The sequence below is a fragment of the Gossypium hirsutum genome, chromosome D07 (assembly GCF_007990345.1).
Source record: "Gossypium hirsutum isolate 1008001.06 chromosome D07, Gossypium_hirsutum_v2.1, whole genome shotgun sequence".
NCBI classification, from domain to species: domain Eukaryota; kingdom Viridiplantae; phylum Streptophyta; class Magnoliopsida; order Malvales; family Malvaceae; genus Gossypium; species Gossypium hirsutum.
This window is the reverse complement of record NC_053443.1, coordinates 8102414-8129659: the sequence shown is the minus strand read 5'-3', so window position 1 is coordinate 8129659 and position 27246 is coordinate 8102414. Positions and strand designations below refer to the sequence as shown.

The window sequence follows — 27246 nt, the reverse complement described above, 5'->3', positions numbered from 1 at the left end:
CCACATTGTAGTAAGAGTTTAAATCTGATAATATGATTGAGAGAAATAGCCTTTATGAATTGTGAAATATGAAGATGAAATGTGTGTAAGTCTTATATACCTTTAATAAATAATAATATAATATGATACATTATCGTTAAATTAAACGGAAAATATAAAAATTTACAGATAATTATTAATAATTTTATTTAAACTTAATTAAATATTAAATTTAATTATTATAAATAAATATTAATAACTCTCCAAGATTTTAAATTTATTTATAATTAATTGATGGAAATTATATTGAATCCATAAAAGTTTTGAAAAGAAGGAGCACAATGTAAAAGTAGAAGGTGACCAAAGAATGATGTTGTGGCAGACAACATTTAAAGGCCTGCATTTATTCAAGACTAAGGTCTATATGGTGGAAATTATTATTAGTATTTAATCATTTGGCCTTTCTAAAGTGTTGTTTCTTTAAATTTAGGTTGATTTGTTAGGTTTTATTATTATTAATTAGTGATAATTATATTATTTTATTTAAATTTAATTATAAATATATAAATATTAATTCAAAAATAATTTTTAATATATTTTTAAAGTATGATGAATTATTAGAGATTAAAATTAAATTTTCGTGTTATAACATATAATAATTTTATATTAAATTTATGCAAAGAATTTTTCTTTTTTGAGGAGAAAAATACTTATGAAAACTTTATTCCATGAATTGAACCAGCATAATCATTAAAGCTTAATAACTTAATATCATGAAGAAGAAAAAAGGTAAGAAATACTCTCCAAGTTTCAACAACAAAATGATTTAGTTCAATAAAATTTAAAAATTTTGAATAAAAAAATAAGTAGAGTAATTTATTTTTTTTAAAATAATATATAACTTTATTCAGATTATCAAAAAATATATGTCATGAGATTCCATGGACCATATCAATATCAACTAAGAACTTGCACTAAACATAAACCTAAGACCTAACCAAAGACACCAACATAAACTCAACATGTACCCCAGCACCTAAAAAGTTCCTGAAGATCCAAATTAAGCCTACACACATGTAAAGCAAACTAGTATCCCTCAATATTTGACTCCTTGTTCAAGCTCAATCAATCCCCACTGTCTTCACTCACCCAAACTAATGGAATAGCTCTATGCTGTCCAGATTTTGTAAGTCCATCTAGATCCCTTAAGAATAGCCTTTAGTATCCAATTTTTATCGAAGGGAATTAAACCAAAATGGCAGCATATGCATTTTTATACTGCCTTGGAACATAATCTTGTCGTGAGACCCAATTGATCACATTCTCACTATCTGACTCTAGTATAAGATTAACCATCTTGATGCCAAGAATATTTCAATAGCTTCTTTTCCAACAGGAAGCTGTAGAAGACTTTAAAATGCCTCGCCCTTCACATTACAAAGCAGGTCTCCGATCCCAACTATCTTCTAACTATAATTCACTGAACCATCCACATTAAATTTCAGAAATCCTTAGTCTTCCACATGACAACATTTCTTTTTCTTTTCTCTTATTCCAAGTTTGAGGATTGCCAATGCTTGTTGATATTGAAGGCCATTTTACTTGGAACCACCAAGCAGATAAAATTTCTTTATTATCCAAGATGCAGTAAGACTGCTACCAACAAACAATGTATCAATTACAAACATTCAACCCTGTAGCACTGACATATGATCCCCCGGTCCCTGCACAATTGAATATTCACAGTATCAAGAGTATTAATATTCTTCCTCCATAGCCTAATCCGTACAACATCCTTGACGGACTTCAAAATCTCAGTTTCTGTAACCCAAGCTCCTTTAAAATGCCTTCAATTCCTCTCTATCCATATCAGATAAATGAATGCATTCCATGTTAATTTCAAAATAAAAAGTAAGCAAAGATTGCCCCTTAAGACGAGAAATTACCCACTGAATCTCCCGACTCCAACTCATAGCCTCTCTATGAATATGACAGAGATTGAGAACACCCTTCCATACATTTTCGCATATCCACATCCAAAGAACAAATGATCTCCTCTTTCAACTTCCCTTCTGCAAAAACTACAAGAACTGTTAATGTTAAGTCCTCTAGAAGCAAGTCTTTGCTTGGTTGGTAATCTATCTAAAAGAGCCATCCAAGCAATCAATGAATGGTTAGGAATGTGCATCTAGAACCAGCATACCCTAGCTTGTGCAACAGTAACGTCCGTACCTTTCCCGAAGTACCTCCTACACATTTGATTAATTTTCTAAAGAACAACTTTCTGCAAAATAAATCGTCTACACCAAAAGTTTTGAACTTGAAAGAGAACAGACTGAATAAGTTGCATTCTCCCTGCATAGTTAAGCATCTTAGCACTCTAGCTATTTATTCTTGTTAATATCTTCTCTAACAAAGGAGTACAGTCCCTCATACTCAATTTTCGCCCAAGTACCTCACAGGCAACTCCCTTATTTTGAAACCTGTGATACTATCCTCAAGTTCCTCCCTAGATATACCAAAGCAAAGGTTTCACTCTTAGAAAATTTTAACTGAAGGCCCGACATCTTGTAAAACTGATCCAAAACACACCTAACCCCAACTACTGAATCCAAAGAACCCTTGGAAAAAGTCAGTAAATCATCATCCAAAGGAAGGTGAGTCATCTTAATTTTTTATCGTTTCGATAAAGCTTAAAGATCCCCCTCTTAATTGCAACATCCAACAACCTAGACAACACATTCATAGCCATGGATTTAAATTACGGTCGCGATCGCGTTTTCGGTCACGTCGCGTTTGTCGCGGTCGCGGACATAACGGACGCTATTGCGGTTACTGCGGATATCGCGGTCGTGAATTTTTTTAAAATTTGCACAACTTATTATAAAACATAAGAATTATAATTATAATTATAAAAAATCATTTTTTATAATTTTTAGAGTTTTAAATATTTGGACTTTGATTGCTTTTTGCTGTTTATTTAGACTTCATTTTTCTTTTTTTTAATAACATTATATTGAGCTTTTATTAATAGAACAAAATTACAAAAATTTTAAAAAAGGGCCAAAGCAGATGGCCCAAAGTAAAAAAATCTAGATATAATCCTAAAAAAAGCACCGATTCCTTGCCCAATCAGCTGAAACCTGCCTCTCTTCTTCCCATAATCCCGTCATTTCATTTTCAATTTGACCATTTCCTTTTTCAAAACTTTTCCTTCCGAACTTTCCATTTTCTTATTGTTTTGAAGCTTTCTTCCTTCCGTTCTTCCTCTCCTGGTTCTTTCTAGTCTGGTTCACATAGCTAATCGTATCTTCTTTGTTCTTCAGCGTACTCAGGCCCTCAGGGAGCTCCATTTCCAGGCATACCTCATCTTTTTTGTTTTTTGTTCTTTTTCCCGTTATCTTCTTTGTTCTTTGTTCTTTTTCATTTTTTTGATTGAACTGTGTTTCAGTGTTTCTGTTGATTTTTGTTTAGAGGAGATGATTTTTTTTTAATTTGCTGTTAACGGGAAATAACGGGAATAGCGGCCCGTTATTGCCGCAATTGGCCGTTACCCGTTAAATTGCGGCCGTGATCCACCGCTATCGGTGTGACTCCGCTTCTCACCGCTATTTTCAGCAATTGCAGTTTCGGACTACGCCGCTACCGCTATATAACGGCCGCTATTTCGGTAACGGACCGTTCATAGCAACAACCTAGATAACTTAAAGATCATCTCGAATGTTTGTCTTTTACTCCGTGGGGAACCACCATCTCACTAAGATCATCTCAAACATCATCATCATCATCTCACAGATCATCTTGGGAATGTTTCGTGTTCACTCGCTCACCCTATCAGCATCTCCCACTCTTGAAAATTGTCGCTCTCGGTGTTGCGGTCCAGGAACGTTTCTGCCCTCAACAATTATGATTTGGATATTTTGAGCATATTATTTATTACGTTTTCATGAATAGCAAAGGAAAAGACAAAGCCTTAGATTGAAGGAATAATTGGTTTAATTTTGTTAAGCTCAAGAGAATTGTAAGTACTCATTTGAATTTTTACTTACCTGTTTAATAAATATATAAAATGGTGCCATACCTTAGAATATGTAGCCAAAGATGGAAAAAGGTTGAAACGTTTGATAAAAACTAAAGAATTGATGAAATTTGTTATAAAAAGAAGGATGTGGATATAGATAATTATAGTTTTAAGTCAATGTAAATGAATGTTTCAATAAGAAATTAATTAAGAATGTGTATTGAATTGGTATGATATATTTATATGAGTCAGCATTTGGAAATTGTGATGTTATATGTTTGACATGTTTATGATGTGATTTATTTTGAATACAATATAAGTATATGCTTATTGTGTATTGAATTGATTAATGAAAAGTGTAGATTTTCTTGAGAAATGGTTATGATATGATTGACATTTCAATAAGAAATTGTTGAGATATTATTTTTAAGTGCTTGAACTAATGTCCACTAATAGTAACACTAGTTACATAGAAAAAGTGTTGTGTTTGGATTGACAAACTTTGGCAACAAATATGTTTGAGTTGGGATTTTCTTAGTTGATGGAGATACTTGTTAGCTCATCCTTGATATCCAAATTTTACTTAGAAATAGATTTGAGAACTTGTATAGGTATTGTACTGATTAAGAGCACTTTAAATTGTTCAATGATTCTTTTAGTGCATTATTCTGTAGTAATCAAGTGTAACTGGTGAGCGTTAAGAGTTTGGAAACACTTTTGTACAAGGTGCTAAGATAGTGAATATTTTCTCAAGGCAAGTTCCCGTAGGTGTGGGAAAATTGAATTGTGTAAATATTTCTTGTCTTGTTTATTTTCTTTTTCACTTCTCATTACTTGTGCCTGAAGCAATTGGAACTAATCTTACCACTACTTTTGGCACTACTCGATTCTACCTTCAAATATTAATTTAGACTCAACAACTGGTATTCATATTTATTAGAAATGGAAAGTGCATTAGTGTCACACCCTCTACGTTGGTGGTGCTAATTATGCTTATTGGAAAGGTAAGATGACTGCCTTCATGTAAGCTACTGATGAGCATGTCTGGAGATATGTTGTGAATGGATGGGAACATCTGTTTACTGAAGAGTCAAAGTATTAAGCCGCCAAAACTTGAGGCACAATAGACCACTAAAGAAGAGAGGCTAGAAAGTGCTAGTTTGAAAGCCCTCAATGCTAGATTTTGTGGAGTAGATAGACATGAATTCAAACGTATCTCCAAATGCAAAAGTGCAAGAAACTTAGGATATTCTCCAAACAACATACAAAGGTATAAATACTATAAAGAGATCAAAACTTCAAATGCTTACTACTAAATTTGAGAATATGAGAATGCGATAGAATGAAACAATAGGAGAATTTTATGCCAAATTATGTGACCTATCTAATTAGGCCTTTGCTCTTGGAGATGAGTATTCTAATGCTAAATTGGTAAAGAAAGTTCTTTTATCATTGCCTGATAGATTCAACATCAAGACTATTGCCATTGAGGAAGCCAAAGACATTAATACCATGTGTATTGATGAATTGATTGAATCTCTTCGAACCTTTAAGATCAATTTTAATGAAGTAAGGAGGAGAACAACCCGAGAGAAGAATATTAACTTATAAGTGGCAAAGGTTGTGCCCACTGAGTCAGGCACTACCATAGAAGTTTTACAAGAACAGATTATCTTGCTCACTCAAAAATTTAACAAGGCATACAAATTTAAATTAAAACGAAGTCAAATGTTTAATTAGTTCAAGATCTCACAACAAGGGAAATCTGAATGAGTCACTATCAATGAGGAAACAAACAAAGGCAAAAGGAAGGAATCCAGTGCCACGAATGCCATGGATTTGGCCAAGTGTGCAAACACTATGAAGAAGAAATCTCTTTATGTCACTCGGAGATGGAGTGATGAAAATTCAAACATTGAATCAGACTTTATCGAGGAACAACTAAGTAACTATATGGCTTTCACTTCTAAAGCAAACATAGATGAAAGTGATTGTGATGAAGTCGTAGAATAAATTTGAAAGGATTTGGGTTAAATTATTAGGCACAAAAAATGAGCTTAGAGAAAAAAATTTAAGTTCGTTTAAAATATTGACCAAGATTGGGCTTGAATGTTCAAACAAAAACGAGCTTGGGCTAGTTAACTTGTCACAGTGAAAACCCAATTTAATAACCAAACAAAACAGTAAAAGAAGAAGATGAGAAGAAAACGAAGAGAAGAAATGGAGATGCCGAAACAATAAAAATCATCGGAGATCCAAACTTTTACTTCTTCATCGTTTAATTCACCCCTCCCAACTTCCAGTCGCTTAACCTGGTGAAGAAGAGCTTCCAATCGAATATGCTTCACACGCCAATTTCGATTATTTCTTTTCTGAGATTGGAGTTTTCTGGATTTGGATTCCGATTTGATTAGAAATTAGTTTTCAAATGGCATATTTTCTTCATCTGAATAAAACCTATTCTAGAAAGAGCTTGAAGGAGAAATGAAAACTCGACTCATTATGGTCATGGAAGATTTGACAAAAACAATATATTCGAATGATGAGTTTTTTTGAGTAAAGATTTAGCTTTTTTTTTTCTTATCTTTTATGTTAATTGGTGAAGGAGATGAAATTTTAATTTTTTGGGGGGATTTCTTGTTTTTTTTTTAATCTTATGTTCTTCATTCAAAAAAGAAAATAGCTCCAATTTCTAAGTTTGTTCTATAACTATCTCAAGTTCTGGCCTTCTATTCATCAATTCCCACACAAAACTTTGGTCGGATTTGAACTAATCTCATTTCAACCTAAATTACTTGGATCCAAAAGTTCTAAGCTTTTCTGAGAAAAATTTGGGTTTTCTTTTTCTTTTTTTTTTCAGGTTAATCAGTGAAGAAGATGATATTTGGACACTGATTGAGAGGAGGATCATTCCCTGTTAATTTGTGCTCTTACTGGGTTTTTCTTTTCTATATGAAGAAGAGATGAAATCAGAAACAAGAATATGAAGAATTTTAATTTTTGGTTTAATGATTTAATGGGTTTTTATTAGGTTAAACTACAAAAATAGTCACTTTTGTTTGGCACAGGTTACATTTTAGTCACTTATGTTTGAAATGTTATGTTTTAGTCACTTATGTTATCACGTTGTAACATTTTAGTCACTGAGCCGTTAGTTTCTATTAACGGTATAACAGTAAACTGATGTGGCACGTTAAATCATCATTTTAAACAAAAATTCTAGGTTAATTTATACAATCGGTCCCATATTTTTTTGTTTGGAGTAATTTAATTTTTTCTTTGAACAATTTAATTTTTTCGAGTGAAGCGAGCTTGTGGACTAGTTACAAATGGAAAGCATAGAAAAGCTATGTTAAAAGAATGAAGAAGGGAGGAAAATAGAGGGAGAAGCATAAGAGAATGGAAAAAAAAGAGTTAGAAGAACATAAAAGAAAATTTTTAAATTGTTGAAAATGAAAAAATATAGGGACCAATTATAAAATTTAACCTAAAAATTTCATTTGAAATGATGATTTAACGTGCCACATCAACTTACTGTTACACAATTGTCGACAATTAACTACTCAGTGACTAAAATGTTACAACATGTTAATGTAAGTGACTAAAACGTAACATTTCAAACATAAGTGACTAAAATGTAACCTAAGGCAAATAAAAGTGACTATTTTGGTAGTTTATCCATTTTTATTATTATTGTAGAATAGAGATGAAAAGAAATTTATGGGTTAATGATGATTTTATGGGTTTTAATTTTTGGGTTAATGGAAGTTTTTTAAATTTCTCTTAATGAATTTTTAGGGTAAATTTTTTTTTCTCTTCTTCTACTGTCTAGCTAGGCAGCAAACCGTCCAACTGGCCAGTTAAATGCCAACAAGGAGTCGGTTAAATGCCAACAGAAAAATGGTTAGTAGTACTGATTTGCTATTTTTTAAAAGTTGAGCGGCTTTTTGTCGTTAAGATTAAAGTTGAGTGACTGTTGATGTAATTTACCAAAAAAACACCTCAAAACCGAAGGTCATCTAACTTCAAATTTCGCCTTGTTTCTCTTTTCTTCCTTTTTCCCCGCCTCGCTCCTGCGCCGCTCAGCCCTTGCTCCACCACCCAGCTGCACCGCCTTGCTCATTTGTGTGCTGCCGCTCTCAGTCGTCACCACAGCCAGCCGGCCATCGTCCCGCCGCTGCACCTGCTCCAGACCGCCACTGCCTTCTCACGCTCCTGCTCCAGGCCGCCCTGCCTAGCTCGCCGGCCATCGTTCCGCCACTTCCCAGCTTGTCACCACATCCTGTCGATTACAGCAGCAGCTTGTTGCACCGACAGTTGTAGCCTCCCGACCCTGCTTCAGGTAACTGCTATTTCCTGTTTAATATATTTGTTTTATTATTACGGGTAAAGAGAAAAAAATTGTGCATTTGTTTATTTTGGGATAATCGCATGCCAAGTCCCTCGTTGTTTTGGATGCTTATAATTGGGTCTTTGGTGCTAATTTTTCAATACCGATAATTTTGTTCTTGATTTAAGTTATGATTTATTTTCAAATAGGTAAAATATGATCTATATGGTGTCCGATCTTGTGTTATTAATGCTTTAGCATATTTAGCTCAGTTTGAAATTGCATGATTTGAATTGATGACAGTTTTTTATATGGACTCTTTAAATCAGAGAAATTTCACTAGTATCCAGCCACAATAAGGATTTCGTTGTTGAAAATTGAAGTATTTTGGGTTCTCCGGCGATGGAACATGGTTTTACAGAAAAGGGAAACAGAGAATAAAAAACCTTTCGTTTTTTAGAGAAATTTTTATAGTTGTGTATGAACTTTCCCATGTTTTATTTTATTTTATTTTTTAAAATGGAGATCCTAATCTCCTGCGTTTTCAATTCAATTAAACTTTAAAATTTTTTATTTTCTATTTTTTCTTTGCCTTTTAAAATATCATTTTTTTAATCTCTCAGTTTCTTTGAACTCTTAAAATTTTGAAATTGCGTAAGTGCCTGTTAAATCCCTCTATTTCCCACATTGTCACTAATTCTAAGATTTCATATTTTAATTATCTTGGTAATGTCATTTTTCTTTGACATATGTGGTTTGTATGATTAATATGTACAATAAGTATGGTTTATTGAAATAAGCATGATGTATTGAAATTATATATGGTATGTATGACTCTTATCTATGTAATGCATGATATATATATGATGATGATGATAGTAAATTTTTTTTATAATGATAAGCATGATAATTTATATTTTTTTTATGAATGTCTTGAGGTTAATATTATTTTATGTATATCTTTATGTAATTTTTTTATACATTTATGCATAACCTTGTGTTTATTCTTATTTATTATTTTATAACATTGTTTGTATATTGTCATATGTATTTTTTATGGATATTTTTATGTATATTTTTCACTGATAAATTTGTATATATTTTTATGTGTAATTTCATGAGTAATTTTATATGTATATGATATATGATTTTTTGTTTTATGAATAATGATTTATGACATGTGTATTAGCATGTATATTCTGTAAATTCGTTGTAAAAATGGCTAAGTTAAAATGGAGTCACTAATTTAGAAAGATTTGGATAAAAACTTAGAAGCCCTAACAAAAATGTTATAAGATAAGGTGATACTGTCTTAGGGCAGGCGTTGTAGGGGTGCTAATTCTTCCCTACACATAACCATGTTCCTGAACTTATATCTGGTAATGTAGACCGAGTGCATTCTTTTAGGATTTTCCTTAATCTAATTATTCTAAAACGAGTAGATTCATAAGTGGCTAACCATACATAGCCTAAAATTGATTAGTGGTGACTCTAATTTTGATTTTCGCGTCTAGCATTTCGAATTCAATTTCAACACATTATAACAGTTCTAATGTTCTTGTTATTGTCCTTTAACTGATTAGCACATTTGGATTTTCAAAGATGATAATTCTGACCCAAATTTCTGGTTAGGAACAATTAATCCCATTTTCTTCATTCATGTAAATTTTCCCACTATTGTTCTTTAAAGAACACGTTGTTTATCATGTTGGGTGAAACAGGGAATCACGGGCTTCCTTTGTTGTGTCTGTTTCTTACAGGGGAAAAGAAAACCCGACCTGGAATTCAGGTTCTGATTCTAAAATGCTTATCCCTCAGACCAAAAACATTGGCCTTCCATTGATGAATCTTATGAGATTCAAAGGTTTGCCCATTTTGCAGCAACTTCATATAGAGGAACAACTACTTCGAACTTCATCGGAGAATTGGTGCATAGTCAATGATGGAACTAATGATCCCACCATTGTAATGGGTGTGTCAGGGTAAGATATTTCATTATTTTGTGTTCATCTTTCTGTTAACCTTCATTTGCCTTCTTTCCTTTTTGAATTTGTGCTCTTTAATATGTTAATATTCAGTCAACTTAGCTGTATTTTGTTGAATGGCCATTAGTCATTAGCTCCACTTGTGTTAGATGTTAACTAGGAAGCTAGCTTTCCAGCTTTGAACATCAATGAAGATTTCAGTTGAAATGTATATCTCATTTAGGAGTATCCATCAACCCTGGTTGATTGTAGAAATTTGGCATTAGCTTGAGTTTCTAGCTATAAGTTATGTCACTTGGATGGTAAATCCTTTATTACTTTATATATATATTCTAATACAAAGGTAAGCAACTAGCTATTCTCAAAGTTGAATTGAGTTAATGGCACTTGGATGGCAGTTGGCTTTAGCTGTTACCCTATCAGCCTTCTCTTTTAATTTGATAGGTTCAAGAAGAGTATATATTTGTTAAAATATAAATGGCTTCTCAAAGTTTTGTGACCTCACGCTCTCTCTTGGGCTGCGATATTGTCTGCTTATATTGGACATATGTGATTCATAAGGCTACATAAATATTCTGCATAGGAAACCTGCTGAACTTCTTGAAATTGAATCCGTCTTAGACGATCAGGTTCCTGTCATAAGAAGGTTTACTGGGGGAGGTACTGTTATTGTTGACCACGGGACGGTATTTGTCACTTTCATATGCAATAAAGAAGCAGTTCCTAACTTACAACCATATCCTCGACCAATCATGTCTTGGAGCAGCTCATTATACAGCAAAGTCTTTCAAGGAATTGGTGATTTCCATCTTCGTGAAAATGGTAAATTAGATGATGGCTTTATCAGATAAATTGCTCTATTTATATCTATTTATATTTTTTATGCCTCTGATAAATTGTTCTTGGCTACGTAATCTGGAAGCAAAATTCTAGATTCAACATATGCTCTTCACCATTTCAGTTTGTTTATATATCATCCAATGGTGATTACCAAATTTTGGTTGAAGGTTCTACACAGAAAATTTATACCCGAGTAGCCTTTCACTGGAGAATATATCCATGCTACTTAAACCAAAGATCAGAACCAGTTCTTGTCATGTATTAATCTTGGAATGGATGAGTGGAATGTGTTGAACTTTATTTTTGCCATCTTTTAACTTTTTACTCTTATTGCACGGATATTGCGGAAGTTCCATGTTGTTTAAATCTGTTTGAGTTGATACTCTTGCATTTGGTATGTTCCGGCTGATGGGCTTGGTAGTATTTTCTTTGCATGTAGAAATTCTTACACGTCAGTTTCTTCCTTTGAATTACATTAGAAAATGAAAGAAGTGCTTTTGTTGTCCAACTTACTATGAATGGCTGCATTTTCATTTTTGAAAGAGAAAGAACGGAATTAAAACTGAGCTAAATTGTCAACTACTTAGAAGGGTACAATGGTGTTTTCAGTTGTGAAATACAAACTAATTTCTCTGAAATTTGGAATCAATTCTGCATATGTCTCATGACAAATGACTTGTCTTGTTTTACGACTGATCATGGAATCACTATCGTAAAACATTTTATGAGGAAGTTTGCATTCTTTAACAGTAGACTTTGGGATGTCTTGTTTTAGATTATGTATTCGGTAACCACAAGTTCGGTGGAAATGCTCAATCCATTACCAAGAATAGGTGGATCCACCACACTTCATTTTTATGGGACTTCAATGTCCAGAACATGTCTTACCTAAAGCATCCTAAACGAGCTCCTGCATACCGATCGGTAAGCTAGCAATACATCAATCTCTTGTTTGCTTGTTTATTCATTTATTTCATACAAGCTTTGTCGAAAAAGATAGTTCACTAGATTTTCCTTCATACCTAGGCTTAGTCTAGCTCTATGCCTCTATCATAATTGTATTGTTGAAAAAGGGTTCTTCATACTAACTTTTTCTTTTTCTCTATCACAAGATTTTCTTGGTTGCCTCGACTCCTCATTTTTCTTGAAGTACCCATAAAAGACACTGGTGTTCAACACATTTCTAGACATGGGTTTGAGGATATGACCCTGCAAATATATGAGAAAACTTAGAAGTACTTGTTTACACAGTACCTTTATCTGACACTCACACCCGAGTCCAAGTAACATAGCTTAATAAAATTATATGGTGTCTTCTTTCTCTTGCTTGTATTAATTTCCCATATGCTTAATGATTTTCCATATGTTTCACTATGAACATTGCATTTGCTACCGTTTTGGATAAACAAGAGCATCAGATGAGTTAGTTTCACGCCAATATAGTCTCCCTTCTTAAGATTTTTTTTTTAGTGGGTTGAGTTCATATCCACCTCATGAAGTTTTCTCCTATTATTTCTCACTATTGATTCATAATTAGGTTGTTAAAAACTTCCTTTTCCATCTTATTCCCACAATCTCTCAACTTCTATCCGATTTTTTTATTTCATTTGAACGCGAACACTAAACAAATATGTTTGATATTTACAACATTGAGTGTGCCATTTTGGATACTAATGATCATGCCATCTGTTTTCTCTTTAGGCAAGGAGCCATTTGGATTTCATATGCCGTATGAAGGATTACATGCCGAGGTCAACTTTTATGGATAAAACCATGGACGCAACTGAAACCCAGTTTTCGTTGAGGCCTATCCAATTGGAAGCAATTAGAACTTGCACGGAAGCTGAATTCTGTCCCTCAAGCAGGTTCCTGACAAATGAAGAATTGGAGGCAGCAGCTGTTGCTCTGCAAAAGTGAAGCAGTTTGCAGGTCTGCATGATTTTTCTCAAGATTATCATGATTAATGAGGTAAATCCGAACGAAAGCTGTATAAGTTTAATCAAAATATTTCATTGCTTGGAAACTGGAATTTTATCAATTAACGCCTATGTTCATCATCAGCCATGGCAGTGAATGGCATTGAAAGAAATGTTGTTTCCAGTTGAAAATGAATAAATTGGACTGTGACAGCATGTAAGGGAATCGTCTTTCACAATCAATTGTTACGATTTCTGCCTCTTCTTGGTTCTATATTTGAGTTGATGATCCAAAAATATCTATGATCTACGGATGATGTGGGGAAAATGACATGGTACAAAAAGATATCGTGTTATCTGTATATTTTTAATATTTGTATTCAATATATTATTTTTAAGTATAAAGGAAATCTTAAAAATATTCTTTGACACTCCCTTCTAGTTTAAGAACCTAAAAGTTCAAAAAAAAAATTTAAACATCAATAGAAAATTCTCATTTGTTTTTTCTTTTAGATTTCAGTATTTTTTTAATGAAACAAATTTAAACATTATAAATTTGTAAACCAAAATTTAAATAGTTTACTTCTCCGATTGTTGACATTGGCCATTAGACCTAAGGTATGTTTATTTATTTGTCATTGGATATTTGATTCACTGTATTGATTGTCAAATTATTGCTTAGGGCTTGTTAATCGGGTTTTTTTTTTTAAAAAAGTTAGTGACTTAAATAAATTATTTTGAATAATTTATTAATTCAAATGAAAACTTTCAAATAATTTAATGATCTTGAATATGATTTACCAAAAAAAAATATAGAGTTTATATATCATAAACACAAAAGAAAGTGTAGTTTTCCAAATTGATGTTTCTTAAATTTGCATTTAAAAAGTTCTAAAAGGTTTAATACTTTTGGCCATTGTACTATAAGTTAAATTATCACTTTAATGCTTATACAATCTTATTATCGGTTTGGTCTTTATATTATCATTCGGTATTTTCCATTACCCTTATTGTTTACTTTCATTTAAAAGAAAAGATTGATTAACTCATTTGGCTCCCGTGTTATAACTAAATTATCACTTTAATATCAATATAAAATCTTTTTTTATCAATTTAGCCGTTGTATTATTTTTATACATTGATTATTTAAAAAAAATGAATTCGGATAATTGATATCCAATTGAAAACATCCACAAACCAGTTGTAATCTATTTTCTACATTAAGTAAAATACTAAAATTAAAATATTATAAAAATTTCCAAAATTTTTGTACCAAAAAAGAAATTCTAAAATTTGAATCCACAAAATTACATATCTAAAAAAAATCTGGATACGTAAGTTCAATTGAATTTTCGTCATGAAACAAGATGTTGCTAAGATGTGATCTGAAAGCCACATGTCATGCAGCTATTGGACAAAAAGGTCCCACGTGGCAGAAAAAAATCTTGCTATCCAAAACAAGAATGGGTCCCATGTGATCTTTTCTCGGCCAACAACAATAAAGAAAGAGATTTGTGGATATGGCGTCTAGATAATGTGATAAGCCTTAAATTCACATCAACCGTTGGATCAACAGCATCAAACAAACCAACCATCGGTATTCACCGTCTAATGACAACCACTTGAATCCCCCTCATGAAATTGAAATACAAAGCTTAATTTAAGCCATGCATTAAAAACATCCCACATTCACTTTAACCTTGTACACTACTATTACACTTCCGGAAAAAAATCATGGCCACCGTCACGACGCAAGCCTCTGCCGCTGTTTTCCGGCCATGTGCATCGAAAACACGGTTCCTTACTGGTTCTTCCGGTAAGTTAAACCGAGACGTTTCATTTAAACCAGTGGCTTCTACATCGACTAGCTCATTCAAAGTTGAAGCAAAGAAAGGGGAGTGGTTACCTGGTCTTCCTTCACCAGCTTACCTCAATGGCAGGTATTGATATTTCAAACCTGAACCGAATCCGGAAATTTTTGAATTGTAACATATGATTTTATGAACTAAAGGTGTAAAGAATTTTTGCAGTCTTCCAGGTGATAATGGCTTTGATCCTCTTGGATTGGCTGAGGACCCTGAGAACTTAAGATGGTATGTACAAGCTGAGCTTGTGAATGGACGTTGGGCTATGTTGGGTGTTGCAGGGATGCTTCTGCCCGAAGTTTTCACTAAGATTGGGATAATCAATGCTCCTCAATGGTACGATGCCGGTAAAGCCGAATACTTCGCATCGTCCTCGACCCTGTTCGTTATCGAGTTCATTTTGTTCCACTATGTGGAGATCAGAAGGTGGCAAGACATCAAGAACCCTGGTTGTGTGAACCAGGACCCTATCTTCAAGCAATACAGCTTGCCCCCTCATGAGTGTGGTTACCCTGGTAGCATTTTCAACCCCCTCAACTTTGCCCCGACACTTGAAGCCAAGGAAAAGGAGCTTGCCAATGGTATGCATACACACACACACACACACACACATATGATGTTCATGTAAAGAATGTGGCTTAATTTTGTGGCGTTTGAATGTGCAGGGAGATTGGCAATGTTGGCATTCTTGGGGTTTGTAGTTCAACACAATGTGACTGGGAAGGGGCCATTTGAGAACCTGTTGCAGCATCTATCAGATCCATGGCACAACACCATCATCAACACAATCAGAGGTTACTAATAAATGGGTTTGAAGTTTGGAGGAGATGTAGCTCAATGTTCCTATATTTTGTAAAGCTTTGAGTGAATGCTTTTTGAAAGCATATTCAATGTAAAACAAGGAACTTCTAATGTACAGTGGAACTTCAGATTGCATCTATATATATAACTATATTATCATTATTGCTTATAAATAACAAAATAAGCATCTCAGAAGATCATGGATTTGGATTGAAACTAATGACAGTAGAAGTCATGTTTTCATTTTGTATATATAATTTATATACATCTTGAGGGGCTGGGAAGTACTCTAAAAAACCCCATGAAAACTGTGTTTAGACAACTAAAAAAGAGGAAAAAAAGAAAAAGAGTTGATATACAGAAGATATAATCATGTATGAGTTACAAAGTTACACTAAATATACAAGAAACATGTCCAGCAGCAAAAACTGGCTGGGTGAGGGCTTCATGTGCTGTATGTTTCACCTATTCTATAACAAGAAATGACCATGATCCATGAAACAGTCAGATTTCGACGCATGTCTGTCAGTCCTTCAGCTATAAATCGTGACATTGGCCGGATGAAGGTGTCTGATTCATGAAATTAGATTTAGTTTGCTGCGGTAAAGGATGATCATAATAATCATTGACTGTGCAGGCAGATTCAATTCCTTAAGACATGATAAACTAAAACTAGCCTTTGAGAGAACAAAAACTAGAGAGGGTAAACAAAACAAATCGAGCATATGTTGCTTGATGCCATAGAAGCATTATATGAGCATAATCTACTCAAGCAACTGGTTTCATATTCACTATCATGGCATGAATATGTTAATTTTTGTCAAAGAGATTCAACATGTGAATGTCATACACCAAGATTCAACTCATGTGACAGGAGAACCTAAATGGGACTCAATACAGCTCTTCACTAAAGGGATCAATCTCAATAACCAAAAGTTTGATAGATTAGTCATCTCCTCTGTTATTTAGACATAACAATGAAATTTAGTTCACAATTACTGTAGTCTTATCAATACATTAGCTTGTAACTTATGCACATTTCAGAAGCTAGAGGCTGCATAAACAAGTTTGGCATCTCTACAGGTAGTTGAACTCAAGTGTACAATTACAGCAGTGTAGACGATGAGGACCTGAATTTCGGTCCTCCAACATACAAGTTAATCTCATGGTGTTTGTTTAAGCGGTCGCAAGGGCAAATAATCAGAATGTCAAATCTCGGGCCAATGACACTGTTGGCAGGTATGAAGATTACAATCGAGCCAAAATCTTTTACCATACAAAGTAAAGCCAATAAAAGATAATTGTTGGACACAGATTTAATTGCTTTCAAAGGGTATTCATCATCAAAAACTTTGACATGATTGAACAGTTTAATCAGGTGCTACCAATGTTGCTCCAACTCTACTTTTCTTGAACAATCCAAAATCTTTTACCATACGAAGTAAAGCCAACAAAAAATAATTGTTGGACACAGATTTAATTGCTTTCAACGGCTATTCATCATCTAAAACTTTGACATTATTGAACAGTTCAATCAGGTGCTACCTATGTTACTCTGACTCTACTTTTCTTGAAGTATCCGTGTCCAACACCTATATCACCATAAGTATGGTTATATGAATCTCAAAGGATCCTCCAAATACATGGGAAAACTTAGAAAAAAATCAAACATATTGGTGTTAGACACATACCCATGTCGGACACTCAAACTCAAGTCCAAGTAACCTAGGGCACTACTACATGCATAGAATATTAAATTATCCTGAACATATATGAAGGATAAAATAAAACTAAAGGAACTCCTCACCTGATGGTAAGAATTCCCATCAAACATTGCAATGCCACAAGGGCCAGAAGACAATACCCAAGCTTGATGCCCATTGTTATACATAGGTCTAGGGATTTCGAAGTTGCTAATAACTTGGTTAACCACAGGATTCCCTTGAAGGTTCACCTCCATCTCAGTCTTCAACTTCTCATCATCCTGGTAATTTGAAGCACTATATGGCTGGTAGAAATATTGCTCACCGGGTTCTAAATTTAAGCAAGCATTACTACCTAACTCATTAAGGGCATTACATTCCTGTACCACATTATCAACTTGTCCTGAACTGCTGATCTCTGTTTGTTTACCGGAGCCAAAGAAACCAGAATAGCCAGCAAGGGAGCAATCCGTAGAGCACTCTGCATCTCTGGAGCAATAGTCAACCAATGGTAATGAGAAACATGATGAACAGTTAAGCTAAAAACAATCATGTCTCTGCAGATAGGCACCAGAGTCTAGGTTATTTCAAAGTAAAAACTTATATTGATAAAACTGAATATCTGAAGACTAAAATGAATTGTATTTGAAATATCTCTCTTACCGATGAGGTAGAAAGTTCAGTTCATTATGCAATAATGTATGATGATTTTCATTGTTGGGAAGCCACATAACGGGTTGGGCTTCTTGCACTGCACCAATCATTACAGACAAAGGTATCCTATTCTGAAACTGTAAGCCATCATAAGTCGTAAGATATCTCTCCCAAACACACACACACACAGACAGGGGGAGAGAATATTTTTGCTACCTGGTTACAGCATTCTAGTGACATAAGATGGTGCTTTCCAAAATTTTCCTGCAAAGAAAGTAGAAGGCATAAGTCATTTATTGTTGACATGAATCAGATTTTATTGAACTGATAAATCAATTAGCATTCTCTATCAGTATCTATCAAGAGGCTAATGAATCAAGAAGTTTCAAACAACACTATTTTCCACACCAAGAAAAAATATGCAATATCTTTATTATATATTATATATCAATGCAAGAGGCTAAGCATGTTTATTTATGTGTCATTGACTTTGAAAGATAACGTACAAAAGCAGTGCATAGAGGTCATTATTACTAGAACAAAACAACATACCTTGTGTATACGCACACGCTCAATGGATTCTCTTAGAGAATCTTCCATCTGCCTAAGATGCTCTATGTTGTCAATTTTATCTGGATTACTCCAGTAGCTGAAATCATTGCACAATATTTTATCAGAGTTACTCCATGAAAGCAAATAAATCATATTGTTGCTATTAGTTATATGTATTTTTGTTAATGCATGTGTGAATGTCCAAACTATGGAGGTAACCGAGCCAAAATAAAGATTTACCAAATGCAGATAAAGTTACAAGCAAATACACATTGATCACCATCATCCACATGATAAGAGGCCAGCTATCATTTGACAACAGTTACAGAAATTGAATTGAGGTAAAAACAGAAGGCTGAATGAGGTTTCCAGAACCAGATGCACAACTATTTTCAGGAAATCATCAGATAATAAAAAATTTGAAATCATTTTGGGGTGACATAGCCTTAACCAACAAGAAAAATCCCTTGGACTATAATTTTCCAATTATAATACCCCAATGATAATATATAGCAACATTAAACATATGAATCTAGTTCATACCAGCTCTATCTTAATTCTATTTGTAAGCAAGTCACTAATAATCTTAATTTAGCATTGTGTTGAAATTTTCATGATGGTTTGTGATGCATCTTGTATGTTCTGTCCTTGAGGAACCATTAACCTAACACCCAACTATGAGACAAACTTCATTAGGGTCTAAAGTTTTGTTAAACGATGCTATAATGGACAGAGGTTGAAATTATTGCACTGCATTGGTGTTATTATTAGAGTTCAAAACTATGAGTTGTAAGGATCTAACCATTATATTTCAGGTCCAAAGGCTGGGGAATTAAAATATAGGGAGAAGCTACTTAAGAAATGAAATACAAATATAATTTTCTATAATGGGATAAGAAGAAGAAGAAGTAAGATGTGACCGTCATCTCATGCTGGCATTTTACCAACAAGACCAAAAAGAAAAATCAATACTTCAACAACCAAAAGCTCCAAAGGTGCACCTCAGTCTCTTATGTACTTCAGCAAGCTGAGCTCGAAACCTTGATACTTCTTTTGTCATTTCCTGAAAAATAGCAATGCCCCAGACACATAACAGAATTAACAATAACTTGAAAATCGAAGATAAAAAAGGACACATGTAATGTCAGAAAACTTCTTACCTCAATAGATTGACTGCTGCAAGGGGACCAAAATAAAATAAATAAAAATTAGATTCTTCTCAAGATCCCTCATAAACAGAAATATTTATCTGGAAGAAATTGAGAAAAAGGCGACATACTTTGCACCTAGAAAGTCATGTATGTTTAGATCATGATCCAATTTCATGAAGGTTTTCTTCAGAGCCTATATTCTCAATCACAAGACCCAAAAATTAAAATCTTCACTTGGTAAGGAAGGAAGAAGAACATATTGAAGAATATGAGTTGCAAGTAGTCTTACTTCGAGGCTCTCCAGCTTCCTGTTGCAGACCAACGAAAATCAGTTAGCTATAATGTCATTTCAATATGAACATACTATTCACTGAAAGACATTAAAATTCAGATTCGACACCTCTTTGCCCTTTCTTGCGGCGTTAATTGCGCAAACTTCACAATAACCTCTTCAATATTGCTGGTAAAAGCAAACAAGCAAAGTGAGCCCCATTTGTTGCCTTTCAAACAAGTTATCCCTCTAACGGCATCTACTGTATACATAACTAAATGCATAAATATAACATTATTTAGACAGTTATACCCAGGACTATTTTAAAGTGATTGATATGAACCTGAAACTGTGCGTAACTAAGTAACAAAGAATCACTGTAACATAGAGTCTGATACATATTTGTATACTGTTAAATAAAGAAACCCAAATAAAGCACAAATCCAGAGATCAAAATGGCAACCAATACATCATTAAAATCAGAGTCCACCAAGCTTAGGCTGTGTAATTGTCAAAGTTGCTAAGAATAAAAATGTGAGGTGACACCTGAAAAAAATTGAATTTTTATCTGCAGTAGGTAAAAATCATTCTCGAGTTACTATAGCTTCTACTTACGTTATTGTTATACATGATACAGACATAAAATTAGTTCAATACTGAAAGCCAATAGATACCAAAAGGTTTAATATAGCTAGAATTTGCAAACAAAAATGATATTAAATGATTCAAAAGGTGTAACAGGAGGTGCAGTAGAAACAACAATGACGGGAATAAACATCATAAAAAAGTATAATCTATGGCAAAATGAAGAATAAATATTTTGAGGAAAGTATGAATTAGACCCTAAGAAAACAAAATAACATTCTCATTCTTATGATACCTGCGCTCTCCATGGAATAAGGTAGGCTTTCCTGTTGGAGAAAACATTAGAAGGATAATGTGAATGTCACATAGTATTGATAATTCCTTAGCTTTCTTCAAGATTCCAGTTCTGCGTTTCGAATATGTAACTTGTCTGTTGCTATAGCTCTCTAACCTTTTTATTTTTAGTTTAACCCTTCCCATCCTGCAAATTCAAAAGAAAAGTCCAAATGTTTATTCTAAGGTCACAACTCTCTACATCTACTCAAGTTAATCAAGAAAAAAATATAGTTAAGTTATGCAATATATAGCCATATGAGCTTCGACAGAATTTGAATTTCAATTACAAATTCTCAAAATAGAAAATTTAAGTGAAACTTAATATATAAAAAAGAAATGGCATTTATTGCACCCATGATCATGTTCCCACGTCTTATCAAACAACAAATAAGCTTTTAAGGAAAATATGATTAAACTTTAAAAAACCCAGAAAGAAAATAACCATAGAGTTACAAACAAAGGGAAAGAGAAGAAAATTGGTAGACAAGCAATTAATGGAAAACAAAAGGAAAAGCCTTCGAACAGGCCAAGACATAATTTATTAATTAAAACAAAACCCAATTACAAACATGAAGTAAAACCAGATAAGAAAACCATTAATGAATAAAACGGAATAAAATGAGTGATGAAATCAATAAGAGAGAGGGAGAGAGAGAACAAATTCTTACAGTGAAGTTAAAAGGAAAAAAGGAAGAAAAAAGTAGAAAAGAAAAGGAAATAGAAATAGAAAAAGCTTACAAAGAAGAAGGAGAAGGGGCCAAGCTGTGATTTCGGTGTATAAAAAGAGCGGGACCAAGCAGAAACTATTTCGTTTCTTGAGCGAGAGGTAGACGGCGGAGAAAGCCAAGCAAATCAATGGTGAAATCTTCAAAACACATTTACAAAAAAATGTGTAGTGTACTATGGGTTAATGTCATTCGGCCTAGTAGCGTTAATGGTTCACCGGTCGGTGGCTTAAAACGGTATCCATAGTCAAATCGATTACATAAATTATTTAAATATTAAAAAAAATTATTCAATTAATTTTTTAAGGCCAATTAAATCGATTCAATTATTGATTTAATTAATTTAACTTTTTATTATTACAATCGATTTTTGATTTTTCGATTGGTCCAATCTAGTTTTAAAATCAACATTTATCTCAAACTATTTCAACCAATTTGAATTATTCATTTGTGGAGAAAATATATTCTAAGTTGATATACTTTTTGTATATTGATAATTTAATCTCTCTAATTTTATTTTAAAAAATTTAATCTCTACTTGTCAAGTTTAAAAATATAAATTTAATTGTTAACACCATTAAAATTTTGGACGAGCATTCAACTGAACTGAGTTGAATCGAGTGTTTGAGTTGACGAGTATTATTTTACCATCTTAACTCAATTTGAAATTTTTTTCGATTGAGTAAAGTGAAATGAAATTTGAATTAAACAGAATAAATTTGTTCGAGTTAAATTAAAAAATTAAATTCGTCATATTGAAATCTTGTTAACAATATGACAAAATTTTAAGTTAAGGAACATAAATATATATATATTTGAAAACTCTTTTAAAATAAAATAAGAAAAAAATCATTAGTATTATGATTTGATAATTTACTTGTTTAATGCCTCAAATTTATCATTTTGGATTAGTCTTTTTAATTATAAGTTAGCATTTTTTTTATATATTTTTTAGATTTCTTAAATATTTTGAATTTTTTAAAATTATTTTGAATTTTTTGTAATTTTTTTAGAGGAACCAATTTGTACATTTTCGAAACTATCAGGACCCAATGGATATTTACATCAATTTGTTGTTCAAGTTATTCAAATTATTCGAGTTGTAAAATTCAACTAAACTCGAACTCAAAAAACTAAATTACTTATTCGAATTGATTAAAAAATTGAATAACTCGATTCAATTAACCTGAAATTAAAAAAATATTTTTTTTTAATCAAATCAAAATTTGTTCACCCCTACTCATTATAAAATCATTCTTTTTGTTATATGACTACCAATTGAATTTTTTTCAAATATCACACTAGCAAATTTAATAAAAGAAATTTTGAAACTTGAAAATATTTACTAAATCCCTAAAAATAAAAATAAAAGGACTAAATTCAAAATATAAAAAAAGTATAAAACATATAAAACACATATTTTACTATTTAAATAATAAAATATATTTATATATTTTCATAATAAAATTTAAATATTAATTTTATTATTAAAATTTTAATTGGAGTCCATTTAAATCATGGTATCCTTATGTCTAAGCTAACTCATATATTATTGATTTATTGATTTAAAGATTAGATTATTCATTCAATCCCATATATTTGGTCTACTAAGTAAATTTTAATTTAAACCACAACTTGATTTATTATTTTAAGATTTAAGGAGGTTTTGACATGTTATTTATTATAATAAGTTTGGGGAAATTATTGTTCCAAATACTTTTTTTAGGATTACTTCTATATTAAAGGATATCAATTTTCATACAAAATTTGCATCACAATTTTTCTCCCTCAATAGATTCTAAATCTTGATTATGTAATGATTAAGGTTTTATTGAGTTCACAAGTATTATTTGAGTGAATGAATATTTTTTATTGATGTAATTGACCAAGTCAAATACAACAAATATGTTGAACTCGACATCAACTATTGTTGATTTTGCATGTATTCATGATTTCGTAGTTCATTTTAAATCCTAACCCTAATAAATGTAAGGAACTAAGCTTGACATTAGTTGATGTTGAGTTCTTATGTAGTTCACAGTGATAAATTTTCACAATTTAAGGTAAACCTAATATTATAAATGCTATACTATACGTGGCAACACTAGGTATTGACTTTAGAGGTTTTATGTGTTTTAATCATTTAACTACAACTACTTATAGTAAATATAAGTTAGCGTTGATTGACAATAACATATACCTAAAATTTTAGATTTTCACCTCAAAATCGATATTTTAAATTATATAATGACTTTATTGAGGGAAGTCAACCATATAGTGTAGGTAACTATTAATATTGTAATTTGGTCTCTTTTTTTTTGGTATTTATATTAAAATTTTCAAATTGTTAGTATTAGATATCTTTGTCTATGTGCTAGGTTAAGGAAAAAAACCTTCGAATTTATTGGAACTTAGGGCATCTGATGTCGAAAGAAGAGGATGCTTAACTTAGAGCCTGTCTAATAATAGTGAGGTTTTTAAAGGTCATCAAAATACATCCCATTCAATTGTGAACACCATTGATCACGACCTTGGTAAAAAGGTGGAGACCAGAGACATTGACTTTCCACTTCCTATGTGGTGAAATGGCAATCATATTGGAAGATGTAACCTTGATTATGAGCATTTCAATTGAAAGGTTTGTTGTCATCAGGTTTATCGAGTTAGATCTAGAACCAAAAATAAGAAAATTACTTAACAATTATTCAGATGACAAGAAAGATCTTAAGGCAATCGAGTGAGATTCACATGGGTGCATTCATTGATTGAGAATCAATTGGATAACAGTGTGAGCAATGAAGATATTGTTCAATAATACTATGCAACATTGACAATCTACTAATGGCAAATAAGTCAATGGGTCTTTGCTAGTTGATGTATCTGCAAGACCTTACTCGTGTACGTAGTTATAGTCGGGGGTTTGTGGTTTTAGCATTCATGTGCTGAGCCCTTAATAGTTGAACTAATCAGAAAACAAAGCAATTAAATGGTTTCTACACCTTTCAAATATGGGCATGGATATGTATGTCGTTTATAACGTCCCGTCTCATGTGCTCTTTTTTACGTTAACAAAAAGATAAAAAGACATTTATATACAATGCATACGCAATTTTTAGGATTTATTTTTATAATGTTGCTGATAAATTTTAAAAATAATTGTAAATTTAGAGTGAATTTGGACCGCACCATAAATTATTAGGAACCAACACAAACCCAGATTGATATTGATAGATCTGCAGCTAAAGGGGTTAATTACTCAACCTGTCAAAAGGATTATAGTTCCAATACGTAATTATCATTCAGTCTTTTGTTAACTTGCAATTAGGAAATATAGTTCCAAGCGACGTTTGGCGAAGGATATTCAAGCAGTGCTACCAAGGGACACAGCGAATGAGGCCCAGACATTGGGTAGGGCATAAACTACTGTTACCTGCTTTAACATCATTGAGTCAAACATAATGATCAGGTGTTGCGGCAACCAATTTCAAGGGAGAGGTCGACAAGATACAAATTGAGCTAAAGAACGTCGAGATCGGATCCGTTAGTGGCAAAGGCGTCATGTTTTTTTCATCATTGGACAACTGATCAAAGACTATTGTTTCCATATGGATCCACGGTATATGATTTGGTATAGGGAAAGCGGGTTAGGTTTTTTTATCCAAATGACTAGTATTTAGTTATCCGGAGGGCACCCACATCCAACAGGTGATGGATTAGAATTCAACAAGCTAAAGCACAAGCGCAAATGGTATTTGTCGATGAGGATGTCCTAAAACCAGCTAGTCTGATGCCTGATATTGGAAGCAATCGTGGTAGTCGACGTCAACCTCGACGAACTGGTAGGGGTCAGCCTGATGTTAATGAGCATACTACCCCTTGGGTTCATATCCCCATATTAGAATTAAATTTGTTAGTTTACTGGTTTGAATAAAGTTATTGATTCAGTCAAAACTTATTGTTGCTAAACTTTAGGAGTATCATATTAGTTGATATTTTCTAGTGATTTACGTATCAGGTTTGTTCCTATTTTTTAGTGATTTTTTCAATTGTAATTTAGCCTATATAAAGGTTTCATTATTCATTCAATAAAGGAATTATAATTCATATTATCGAAGTCTTTCAAACTTTTATTTCCTCATTTTATCCATGTGCTTAGTTTAATAGTGGTATCAGAGCTTGGTTCAAATTTCTGTGAGTGAGAAATAAAAATTGCAGCAGCAGCAACGTGAGAATAGCAATGGCTTTAAAAAATTTTGTGCAGTCGGCCATTCCTCGTTTTGATGGTCACTATGATAATTGAAACATATTGATGGAGAATTTTTTGAGATCGAAGGAATACTGGCAAGTGGTTTCGGATGGCATACCAGAAACAGCCAGAGGCACAACAGTGTTAGATGTGCAAAGGGCAAAAATAAAAGCGCTGAAGTTGAAGGATCTCAAAGTAAAGAACTATTTGTTCTAAGCCATTGATCGTTCAATCTTGGAAACCATTCTTTCCAAAGACACTTCCAAGCAGATTTGGGATTCCATGAAGAAGAAGTATCAAGGAACAACGAAGGTGGAACGAGCACAGCTCCAAGCTCTTCGTGTAGAGTTCGAAACGTTACACATGAATACCGGAGAATCGGTTACGAATTACTTTACAAGAATGATGGCCATTGCAAATAAGATGCGGATTCATGGTGAAAGACTGAAAGATGTTACCATTATTGAGAAGATTCTTTGCTCTATGATAGCAAAATTCAATTATATTATTTGCTCAATTGAGGAATCTAATGATATTGATAAACTTTCTATTGATGAATTGCAAGGATCATTGTTGATTCATGAGCATAAATTAAATCGACAAGATAAAGAGGAGCAAGTTTTGCAAGTCTCATCCAACAATCATTTTTTCTCTTCAAAAGGTAGTGGTCGTGGCAAAGGAAGGGGCAGAGGCAACAACACAGGCAACGGTAGGCACTCATACCGTAAATATGAAGATAATCATCACAAATATGAAGATAATCAATTTTCATATTCTCAAGGAAGAGGAAGAGGCCATGACAACAATAATTCAACTCCTTTCAAGTCAAAGTCTGTAGACAAGCCGAAGGTTGAATGCTATAGATGCCAGAGGTTTCGTTATTATAAATCAGAATGTCAAACTAACTTAAATAGAGATGGTGGAAAGTAACTTAATTTTGTAGAAAGAGAAGAAGAAGAAGCCTCTTTGTTATTGGCCTGCCAAGTAAAAGAGCAAGTGAATGAGGAAACAAATCAGAATTTGTGATACTCAGATACTGGATACAGCAACCATATGTGTGGCAATAAGGCAACTTTCTCCACTCTAGATGAGTCATATCGTGATTCAGTGAAATTCAGAGACAACTCTAAAGTCTAGGTTATGGGGAAAGGACAGGTGATTATTCAAGCCAAAAAGGAGTCTATTTAAACAATTTATAATGTCCTTTATATTCCAGATTTGAAGACCAATCTTCCAAGTCTTGGCCAAATGCAATGGAAGGGTTATGCGATTGTGATAAAGAATGG

The 27246-nt window shown here is 32.9% G+C and overlaps 3 protein-coding genes across 10 annotated transcripts; 2 read left to right on the top strand and 1 right to left on the bottom strand.

Moving 5' to 3' along the window:
• The first annotated feature begins 7759 nt into the window (after positions 1–7759).
• LOC107953506 (putative lipoate-protein ligase A) lies at positions 7760–13343 on the top strand. 7 transcript variants are annotated; one of them, XR_005916050.1, is made up of 7 exons: positions 7937–8342; positions 10091–10119; positions 10212–10312; positions 10899–11137; positions 11931–12079; positions 12857–13123; positions 13217–13343. XR_005916050.1 is itself a non-coding variant. In XM_041097332.1 (6 exons), exons 3-6 carry the CDS (start codon positions 10134–10136, stop codon positions 13070–13072), a joined length of 783 nt encoding a protein of 260 aa, XP_040953266.1. In that variant the 5' UTR covers positions 7760–7903; positions 8087–8342; positions 10091–10133; the 3' UTR covers positions 13073–13343. The 7 variants fall into 7 exon arrangements, 5 of the variants coding, with proteins under 5 accessions (XP_040953266.1, XP_040953265.1, XP_040953267.1 ...); XM_041097332.1 differs by adding an exon at positions 7760–7903 and having other exon boundaries at positions 8087–8342; positions 10091–10312; positions 12857–13343; XR_005916049.1 differs by having other exon boundaries at positions 10091–10312.
• A 1258-nt stretch (positions 13344–14601) lies between these two features.
• LOC107953509 (chlorophyll a-b binding protein 4, chloroplastic) lies at positions 14602–15876 on the top strand. Its single transcript, XM_016888834.2, has 3 exons — positions 14602–15011; positions 15102–15517; positions 15602–15876. Exons 1-3 carry the CDS (start codon positions 14806–14808, stop codon positions 15736–15738), a joined length of 759 nt encoding a protein of 252 aa, XP_016744323.1. The 5' UTR covers positions 14602–14805; the 3' UTR covers positions 15739–15876.
• Positions 15877–15959: 83 nt separating this feature from the next.
• On the bottom strand, positions 15960–21922 carry LOC107953508 (agamous-like MADS-box protein AGL65). 2 transcript variants are annotated; one of them, XM_041097328.1, is made up of 12 exons: positions 21728–21922; positions 20949–21134; positions 20198–20257; positions 20087–20105; positions 19926–19990; positions 19807–19822; positions 19648–19709; positions 18647–18743; positions 18311–18358; positions 18104–18231; positions 17545–17929; positions 15960–16334 (listed from the first exon to the last, which is right to left on the bottom strand). In XM_041097328.1, exons 2-12 carry the CDS (start codon positions 21131–21133, stop codon positions 16275–16277), a joined length of 1125 nt encoding a protein of 374 aa, XP_040953262.1. In that variant the 5' UTR covers position 21134; positions 21728–21922; the 3' UTR covers positions 15960–16274. The 2 variants fall into 2 exon arrangements, with proteins under 2 accessions (XP_040953262.1, XP_040953263.1); XM_041097329.1 differs by having other exon boundaries at positions 19807–19819.
• Between the last annotated feature and the right edge of the window lie 5324 nt (positions 21923–27246).

Bases quoted from the DNA above. Each gene is read 5' to 3' on its own strand.
- LOC107953506 (XM_041097332.1), top strand. From the start codon at position 10,134: ATGCTTATCCCTCAGACCAAAAACATTGGCCTTCCATTGATGAATCTT. The intron at 10,313-10,898 runs GTAAGATATTTC...TATTCTGCATAG, and splicing joins ATTGTAATGGGTGTGTCAGG to GAAACCTGCTGAACTTCTTG. The intron at 11,138-11,930 runs GTAAATTAGATG...GTCTTGTTTTAG, and splicing joins TTTCCATCTTCGTGAAAATG to ATTATGTATTCGGTAACCAC.
- LOC107953509 (XM_016888834.2), top strand. From the start codon at position 14,806: ATGGCCACCGTCACGACGCAAGCCTCTGCCGCTGTTTTCCGGCCATGT. The intron at 15,012-15,101 runs GTATTGATATTT...GAATTTTTGCAG, and splicing joins CCAGCTTACCTCAATGGCAG to TCTTCCAGGTGATAATGGCT. The intron at 15,518-15,601 runs GTATGCATACAC...TTGAATGTGCAG, and splicing joins GGAAAAGGAGCTTGCCAATG to GGAGATTGGCAATGTTGGCA.
- LOC107953508 (XM_041097328.1), bottom strand. From the start codon at position 21,133: ATGGGAAGGGTTAAACTAAAAATAAAAAGGTTAGAGAGCTATAGCAAC. The intron at 18,359-18,646 runs GTATGTTGTTTT...CTTTCTTTGCAG, and splicing joins AGCGTGTGCGTATACACAAG to GAAAATTTTGGAAAGCACCA. The intron at 18,232-18,310 runs GTAGCAAAAATA...GATGGCTTACAG, and splicing joins CACTAGAATGCTGTAACCAG to TTTCAGAATAGGATACCTTT.